The sequence below is a fragment of the Pavona decussata genome, unplaced genomic scaffold, assembly GCF_977016875.1.
Source record: "Pavona decussata unplaced genomic scaffold, jaPavDecu1.1 SCAFFOLD_27, whole genome shotgun sequence".
NCBI classification, from domain to species: Eukaryota; Metazoa; Cnidaria; class Anthozoa; order Scleractinia; family Agariciidae; genus Pavona; species Pavona decussata.
The window spans coordinates 2600059-2609731 of NW_028145450.1; the positions used below are offsets into that span (position 1 = coordinate 2600059).

General features: G+C 38.2%; 1 protein-coding gene across 1 annotated transcript; it reads right to left on the reverse strand.

The window, feature by feature from the left end:
- Positions 1 to 3711: 3711 nt before the first annotated feature.
- On the reverse strand, positions 3712 to 8976 carry LOC146485322 (uncharacterized). Its single transcript, XM_085103563.1, has 6 exons — positions 8962 to 8976; positions 7791 to 7961; positions 6835 to 7056; positions 5576 to 5774; positions 5030 to 5242; positions 3712 to 4757 (listed from the first exon to the last, which is right to left on the reverse strand). Exons 1-6 carry the CDS (start codon positions 8974 to 8976, stop codon positions 4627 to 4629), a joined length of 951 nt encoding a protein of 316 aa, XP_084959689.1. The 3' UTR covers positions 3712 to 4626.
- Between the last annotated feature and the right edge of the window lie 697 nt (positions 8977 to 9673).

A 9673-nucleotide genomic window follows, 5' to 3' on the forward strand; every position in this document is an offset into this window, starting at 1 on the left:
AAATGGTTAACGATGTAGTCTCCCATTCTTGTCCTAAATTCATTGAGTGAGAAAATTAAACGAAAGGTGCTTTTTAGATTTTCCCACTTTTAACAAGCTTTGCATTTTGTACATCTTTTTCCTGATTTTCAATTTTTTAAGATTTAGGATCACCCTACTTAAGATATAAGAACATGAATTTTTGTATGCGGCAGCAGCAAACATTCCATTAAGTCAGAGCGTTTTTCAATTGAGTGTCGAAAAGCAAAGCAATGATATCGGTCAAACGCAAAATACGTAAACAGTGCAATGAACCAATCAGAATTCGAAGCAAATGCACGTAACCGACGCCAAGCGCGGAGAAACACGCGCGAGTAAGGCACGATTGCTTTTAGTCTTGCTTCTCTTTGGTTGGAAAATTGTTGCGAGTTTTTCTAACCAATCACGGAGCGTGATACTGGGAAAAACCAAAGCAAACGCGAAGTTACTTTCGACACTCAATTAAAAACCGCTCTATTCCAGGTATTGAACTTGTAGGGAGTAAGGTGGGGCAGCGCTAAATTGAAAGATGTATTAAAAAAATGAGGCAAGACTAGACCACTTTTAGACTCTCTTCATGTCTTTCCCTACCTTTGCTGTCCGCAATGGCCGCTTTCACATGATAACTTCTCTAGAGTAATAATCCGTCCGAAAAATTATCCCTCTAAGTGTGAACACGGCACTTGGCAATTTCGCACCCACAGTCCTCAGGCTTTTCGGTCAGCGCTTGGTCACCAGGAGAGAGACTAGGGAACTTTAATTTCATTAACGCAGGATTTCTGTAAGCCGTTATGATGCAGCCAATCAAAAAAAAAAAAAAAGAAAAATCCGAATTTCTCTAGAGTCATTCCCGGCTACCAACCGCTGGCCAAAGGGCCTGAGGACTCTGGGTACGAGATTGGTCACTTTGTTGTTGCAGAGTCTTTGCTCTTAAAGGGATAGTTTATCCTGAGATACATGTAAATAGACATATAAGAATGCTGATAAAATCAGGCGCATTGCCCGTCTAAATTATAAGCTGACTCGTTCAGTTACAGATGAGTAACATGTTGAAGATAGACAATCTACCAGACGAGCAGGACGAAATAGTCCAACATGCGTGTGTTATTTTTCGCACTAAGTTATTAATATGTATAATGTGAATGAATCCTTTACAATCGCAATATAGTTTTTTTTTTCACCTTTTAGCGCAGAAGGATTCAGGAAACCACTAGTGAGTGAATATGAGTTTGCTAATAAAGTAGCTATATTTTTACAGCGGTTACCAATAACACGCGACCTACGGCATTCAAAAGAGTCGGATAAAGTTGCGTTTTGGTGGACGTCAATCAAACAAAAGCCGTTGAAATTATTTTGAATTCTGACAAGATTCCAAGGTAACCCGGCAAGAAACTAAGAATTTTACCTCGCTAAGAGAAGGTAAACTTTATTTAAATTGATTCTCGAGCCAGATCAAGCGCAAATAAAAGGTATTTTGTGTTAAAAATTTCAATTTCTGATTTATTATCAGGTGTAGCGATTTCAAATGTTTCATAAAAAAATACGGCTTTGTCTAAACAATGCCCATTTTTTTAGATAATCTGGCTTGGAAATCAACTTTCATAAAGTTTACCATCCGTCAGCGGATAAAACTGTCAATTTCTTGGTTCTATCGCCTTGAAATGTTCTCAGAATTCAAAATAATTTCAACGGCTTTTCTATGATTGACGTCCACCAAAACGCAACTTTATCGGTCGCCAATTAGTACATTCAAGCAAAATATTAAAAATGATGTCTCATCTGTTTCTCGGATCGTTTTGTGCCCTTTCGAAGACATATTTGTGTAAGCTAATGGAGTATGATCTATGCAAATGCTGTAGCTGAAAATTTAGGTTACAAAAAGTTTTAGGGAATGGAATCTTATTTCCCGAAATTGCGAGCTGCTGTTGGCTTTTCAAAAATGCTAACTGATCTTTTTTTTTTTCGCTTTTTTAAGGATACATCTGCCTCCCTCCCCTCCCCTCCCCCCCCCCCCCCTCCTGTGAGCTGTAATTTTGCCAAAGAAAACTTGAGGTTTTTAACAACTATAACCGAAATTCTCGGGCAGTATAGTTTATTGGTTGATAACGCCTGATGCCGGAAAAGAGAACGTGAACGTTTGATAATTTATATTCCTTTCTCTTTCTGAACTTTAAAGCCGCCCCTACGACGTTAACTCCTGGATAGTTCGACCACATTACACAAACTTAGTGAGCTGTAGAAAATATCGCAAATTTATCCAGAAGATGCGAGTGTAATTTTTAAATTCCGTAAGAAACTGGGGCTGGGCCCAGTTGTTCAAGCCCGATTAAGTTAATTCTGGATTAACAACAACTTTGGTTCGAGTTTAATTACACAACAATAAAGATTTTTGTCCCTAAGTTTTTCTTTAAAAACAATTTAAACAGGCGAGCAGAAAACCTCGGTTAACTATTAATCGTGGATGAACGTTAATCGGCTTTCGAACAACCGGGCCCAGAGCATCTGGCGAAATGGTATGACCAATAGAACAGAAAATTCTTGGAATTTAATTTCCGGGAAACGGACAACAGGTTGAAACGCGTTCCAAACTAATTTGTGGCATTACATTTTAGAGAAATTCGGTGCAAGATAACCACAACGCACCGAAGAATTTTGCCAATCCGTGCGAAGTAGAGCATTTCATCGGAAGAAAATTTGCTTTCCGTCAAGTTCATTAGAGGCACGATTTTAAATATTACAATTCCGTCAAAATCACACTATTTTATTCCATTTCGAGCAAGCCTAATAACAAGAATACAGTTTACTGTTCCAAACAGGAAATTCCGAATTTCGGACCCCCTCAACACTTTGTCGGAGAAAACAAATCACTAATATCTAACTTGCGATGGTTTCCGAATTTCGGACTCCCTTGACTCTTATCCGAGGTAAAACGATCATTTCTTTTAGCTTGAGAGGTGTTCCGAATTTGGGACCCCTTAACACTTATCCGAGGAAAAACGATCATTACTTTTAGCTTGAGAGGTGTTCCGAATTTCGGACCCCTAAACACTTATCCGAGGAAAAACGATCATTACTTTTAGCTTGAGAGGTGTTCCGAATTTCGGACCCCTAAACACTTATCCGAGGAAAAACGATCATTACTTTTAGCTTGAGAGGTGTTCCGAATTTCGGACCCCCTAAACATTTATCCGAGGAAAAACGATCATTACTTTTAGTTTGAGAGGTGTTCCGAATTTCGGACCCTCTAAACATTTATCCGAGGAAAAACGATCGTTACTATTAGCTTGAGAGGTGTTCCGAATTTTGGACCCCCTAAAATTTATCCGAGGAAATACGATCATTACTTTTAGCTTAAGAGGTGTTCCGAATTTCGGACCCCCTCTACAATTATCCGAGGAAAACGATCATTACTATTAGCTTGAGAGGTGTTCCGAATTTCGGACCCTCTTTACAATTATCCGAGGAAAAACGATCATTACTTTTAGCTTGAGAGGTGTTCCGAATTTCGGACCCCCACTACAATTATCCGAGGAAAAACGATCATTACTATTAGCTTGAGAGGTGTTCCGAATTTTGGACCCCCTAAAATTTATCCGAGGAAATACGATCATTACTTTTAGCTTAAGAGGTGTTCCGAATTTCGGACCCCCTCTACAATTATCCGAGGAAAACGATCATTACTATTAGCTTGAGAGGTGTTCCGAATTTCGGACCCTCTTTACAATTATCCGAGGAAAAACGATCATTACTTTTAGCTTGAGAGGTGTTCCGAATTTCGGACCCCCACTACAATTATCCGAGGAAAAACGATCATTACTATTAGCTTGAGAGGTGTTCCGAATTTCGGACCCTCTCTACAATTATCCGAGGAAAAACGATCATTACTTTTAGCTTGAGAGGTGTTCCGAAGTTCGGACCCTCTCTATACAATCATCCGATGAAAAACGATCACTTCTATCTAATGAACTCAAAATGTTTTCCGAATTTCGGACCCCCTTAGTCGGGGAAAACTGTAGAGGTTTTCCGAATTTCGGACTCCCTTAACACTTATCCGTGGAAAACGATCATTGCTATTTAAGTTCACAAGTTTTCCCAATTTCGGACCTTCTCAGCACTTATTAGAGGGAAAAAGATCACTTCTATCTAATAAACGCAACATGTTTTCCGAATTTCATCCGCCGCCCCCTTAACACTAATTCGAGGAAAAACGATCACTTAGATATCGAATCCGAATTTCGGGTCCTCTCAACACTTGTCCTAGAATTATTTTACTTTACAGTTCGCTGCGGCTGGAGGCAGCTGTATTCTCAATGGTATGCAATCACAAGTGCTAGCGATTTTCTCTCCAGCACTCGTTGCTGGATAAAGGACGATAACCGCGAATATTCTAGGTACTTAATCATGGTTTCTACAAACTTGAAAGTGCACAGTCTGTACAAAACGGTGAAAGAAACGCTTTTCATTGCTACTAGCAACTAGTTCTTAACCTATTGAGATATAAAATGAAGTTTATGAAAAACTAACAGAAAAATATTTACTACATTAATAATTATTAATGAACGATAAAACATATTGCAGTCAATGAAAACAAACTGAAAATACAGCCTGTTACTGGGAGCCTTCGGACAAAAGAGCTTTCTCTCTCAGAATTGCCACAAATTCACTTTGGTTCGTTTCTCCAGTTTGCCCAATGAAGATGCTGGTCCTCTTCAGCTTCAAGCCTGCTAGCATCCCATTTCCTAAAAATGATAACACTCTCATCAAACGAGAACTTACTAACATATATCACAGTAATATGTAAAAACAGTCCAAACTTTCATTCCAATTTTCTACTTATCAGTCTGATGAACAGGAAGGCATCCGAAGATCCCCAAATGTACAATTTAAACAATATAATTTTTATTGCTGCACATGGTTGAATGTATACAAAAATACTTAAAGAATCTAAGCGGACAGCATTGCAAAGTGTTTTAATTTAAAATGTGTATAAAATGACAAAAACAAAATTTACCAGTCTCACTTCCAATGTCCAGGAGAAGATCACCCTCTTTTGAAAATGTTTGTATGAGTGTTTCATACAATTCTTGAGGGTAACCTTCTCCTGCCATTTCAACCTCCACAAGGTTTGTGATTTGTCTAGACACATGTCTTTCCGTCAGCTTCTTGTGGGATAATGCCCAGTGCCCCACAACAAAGCAGTCCACAACCTCAGACATCAGTAAGTCTGAAAGATATGTAACATGTAGATTAGAACTTGTTACCAAATTAATTATCTTCTCTGGGCACAATACATTTAAAGCCACATGCTTTAGGGAATTAGGAAGGTGGCTGCTCAGTTGTGGGGTTTGACTTCCCTTTCCAAGCCCAAATTTGTATTGTTTTTGTTACCTTCATGACACTCATTTATTATAAGTTATTAAAATTTGAAGTAAAGCATACATAACAGGTAAAAAAAAGTTGTCCAATGGTAGCATGACCCTGACTATAATCAGTAGGGGTTCAATTCAAGTCATGCATTAAACGCTTCTGTTTCATGATTACAAATAGAGACATTTACCTTTGGAATTTGATAGAGCTTTTCTCTTTGCTATGAAGCCTGTTTGGATCTGGGCTGCTCCAGCAGACAGAATCTTCTCCTGTACTTTGTGTACTGATGCAGTAGGACATACAATAACGATGTTGAACATGGTCATAAGCCTTTTAAAATTTATTTGTATGGCCATATCAACTGTAGTGCTGATGTCTGTATCTATGTCCTATATCAAAAAAATGATAGACAAGAAAACTATAGTTTTAGTGTTAATTGTACTATGCAAACTGTATACTGTAATACCCACATTGTTACATAGTGCAGCAATGGTCCTCCGTTAATCCTCAAATACAGTAACTGAAAAAATATCTCTGTTCTGTTGGGTAAGAGAAATGCAGTTTTCAGGACACATGAGGCAGAAATTAAACAGTTATTCGGTGCAGGAAAAAGGAAATACAGTGTAAATAGGAGAAAAAAAAGAGGATTGTCATTGGTTGATAAAAGAAGGCATTGAAATTGAGCCAATCTAATGCAGTCTCCAAATTGCACAAAGTTCAGGTACATCGATGAGCTGTGAGCGAAAATAATGGCCGCTGTTTAGAGCATGCAGGTTTTCTTTCACAACCGCAACCACAACAGGGCTGAAAAACGGCTCTAAATAAAACAAGAACTGCAGTGCGAAAAGTTCTGCTTTTTGGCTGTCTGTTTGGAGAAAGTGATGTCTTTAAAGAGGAGGTAGTATACCAATTGAATCAAAAATTATGATCCCTTGAACTTTACACTCAAAATTAATGCTCAGGCCACTTTATGCTGAGATAACAAAAACAAACCAGGCGAAGGTGAACTGGTCAGAAATGCTGAAGGTAATGATAACAACGCCTTTTATAGACACTTGAAAAACAAAGAAGCAACTTATAGCTATAGCTTATAACTGCTTAGCTGGTTTTTGCAGCTCAAAAATCGTTAAAAACATGGGCAAAACTTTTGTTTTGACTGAACGTGTGATGAATAAATTATTTTTGCTAGTGATTCACCTGCCTTACTTCTGCAAAATTATAAGCTATCTTACAAATTTTCGTGTGTATTATTAATAAGCAATCATATGATTTTTCTCGTGTCATTTGGAATAAATAAGCACTTGTAAATTTTGACCACAAATTGCAATCGCCAATTTCTTACTGAAAAAATTTACTGTCTATATTGCTTAATATTTAATCCAAATTGCGCTTGAAAACATGTGATTACCTAATATACAAATTGCTTCAAATTGAAATTTATGCCCTTACCTCAGAATGCCATCCAACATGTCCAATAGTCAAAAATGCCCCATTTTCAAAGTATGAAGATGAAACATCAACATTTTCATACTTTGAAAAGACAACACGGCCTTTTGTCTCGCCATCAGATCCATCAATGATGATCTCACCATGTCCCTCGTACGTTGGCTCTCCCTTTTTTTCAAGATGTTTTAGTAACATCTTAAATTCATGAAGCTTCTCAAAATCACCCTACAGTACAGTGTACAAACAAAAACTGCATTTTTAAAGAAATTACCCCACATGTACATGTAACAAAAAGGGGATATTGTAAAGAATAATGTTAGTGTAAAATTTAAAAAAATTGTCATTGGCTTGATAAACATTCAGGATAACATTACTGCAACCTTTCAAACGTTCTCGCTGGACTGAGGTCAGACTAGTCTAAGATTTTTGTATTCGTCACAGATTATTTTGAATCATTGTTGTGTGACATGCAGACTGATGTATTTCATGTGATCACATGAACATTTAACACTGAACTTTATAATATGCTCAGAAATGGTTGTATGTTTTCCCTAGACTAATTGAATGTACTGATGTATTTTGCTGTATAAGGTTTGGTTTTGAAGCCTACTATAAGGTTTGTTTTGAATCTGTATTTAGAATCAAAGTTGAAGAATGACATAAAAATCTATGAGAGTATTGGTTCAGTGTCCAGAATGAGCTGTGCTACTGTAAGCTGAGCTGATTATGTCATGTAACCACCCTACAATAGAGGTCAACCACTTCAATACGAGTTTATGCGAACTTGCAAACAATTTACACCTATCAAAGCAAAAGTTTATTACCTGCAGGAATATAAGGCAATTCTCTAATTGCTGCACACAAACTTGCACCTGATTGAGATATTACTGAAACCCCTGAGCACTGAAATTATGAAATAGCCATAACTTAAGTTAACCTGACTGACTTAATAATTATACCTTAAATTGCAAAAGCCTTTCCGAGGAAACACTGCCTCCAAACTTTTCCACAGCATCCTGCCAGTTTTCCATATTAAAAAATTTTAAAATGGCCCCTTGCACTTGAGAAAGAACTTTCACTTCACGAGCTTCTTCCTTCAGTTCTTTTAAACTAATTTTCTTTTCTTTCACCTGCATGAAAAGACATTCACAATATTAAACTGGATCAATAAGCTGTATGTGTTTCTTTCAAATAAATATACAGCATACCGGTTTTCTGGCCTTGGGTGCTTACCGTACATTTTAGATAGTGAACCAACCATTTTTTTTTGGCAACCCACTTGGTTTTGGGATTAAAATTAACTGATGGAGACAAACTTTTGCCTTCTACTAGAAAGCATCTCCAATCTGAGTACGCAAAACTCAAAGCAAAAGAGTGACTGTGTTTACTTTTTCTCTTTTGCTTTTAAGTGCAGTGACAGTGATCAAAAGGAAACTTCAATTTAGAAATCCTGAGTAACTTAACTTTTTAATATTACTTTACTATTTTCATACGTTTAGTTTGTTAAGGCATTTTGTCATTCGAAAAAAGTATACAAAAAAAACTCTACCCATATAACAGAATCCTTAGCAGTGGTGTTGCATCCAAGATATCAGGTACCTGGATTCAAATCCAATTATCATCTCAGGGCACCAGTCAGTTACATGTAGCACATGCAAAAGACAGCATACCTTGAACTCGCGGAAGATTCGATGTTCAGTTTAAGTGATAGCTGTCACACTGGATTCCAGAATTCTGTTACATGGTAGGAAACAGTCTCAATTCCTGTTGTTTACGTAAGGGACAAAGGTAATTGGGCCTTATTATGACTGTATGGGAAGGCTGAGAAATGCAATTATTTATTTTATTTTGACCCAAACAACAAAATGCCTTGGAAAATTGCTTGACCTTAAACAAGATTTCTCGGAATAAATGTCAATAGCTTTTGTGAAAACTTCTTAACAATTTAAGACCATTAGTTATCAAGTGTGTCAAATGGTAGATCGACTGTAGAAAGATAGAGGGACCAGTCGCAGTATAGTCAAATGGTTCGTGATAGATAATGGATTGAGATTGAGAGTACAACAACTTGAAATTGAGTTTTGAACCATTGAGTCTCATTGTGTAGGATTGTTATTGTTAGGGGGTTACGAAATTTGGAAACATCTTGGCGTTGATAGGGGCTCCAAAATTCGGAAACGTCTTTGGGTTGTTGGGAGTTCCAAAATTCGGAAACTTCTGTGGAAACTTCTGTGGGTTGTTTGGGATTCCGAAATTCGGAAACGTACGTGGGTTGTTAGGGGTTCCGAAATTCGGAAACGTATGTGGGTTGTTAGGGGCTCCGAAATTCGGAAACGTACGTGGGTTGTTAGGGGTTCCGAAATTCGGAAACGTACGTGGGTTGTAAGGGGTTCCGAAATTCGGAAACGTATGTGGGTTGTTAGGGGCTCCGAAATTCGGAAACGTACGTGGGTTGTTAGGGGTTCCGAAATTCGGAAACGTACGTGGGTTGTTAGGGGCTCCGAAATTCGGAAACATACGTGGGTTGTTAGGGGCTCCGAAATTCGGAAACGTACGTGGATTGTTAGGGGCTCCGAAATTCGGAAACGTACGTGGGTTGTTAGGGGCTCCGAAATTCGGAAACGTACGTGGATTGTTAGGGGCTCCGAAATTCGGAAACGTACGTGGGTTGTTGGGGGCTCCGAAATTCGGAAACGTACGTGGATTGTTAGGGGCTCCGAAATTCGGAAACGTATGTGGGTGGTTAGGGGCTCCGAAATTCGGAAACGTACGTGGATTGTTAGGGGCTCCGAAATTCGGAAACGTACGTGGGTTTTTAGAGGCTCCGAAATTCGGAAACGTC

What these genes read in the sequence shown, in the direction of transcription:
- LOC146485322 (XM_085103563.1), bottom strand. An exon ending in AAAGGCTTTTGCAATTTAAG is followed by an intron (nt 7,057 to 7,790) that starts GTATAATTATTA and finishes ACTGTACTGTAG; the next exon opens with GGTGATTTTGAGAAGCTTCA. An exon ending in AGCTCTATCAAATTCCAAAG is followed by an intron (nt 5,243 to 5,575) that starts GTAAATGTCTCT and finishes CATATCTTTCAG; the next exon opens with ACTTACTGATGTCTGAGGTT.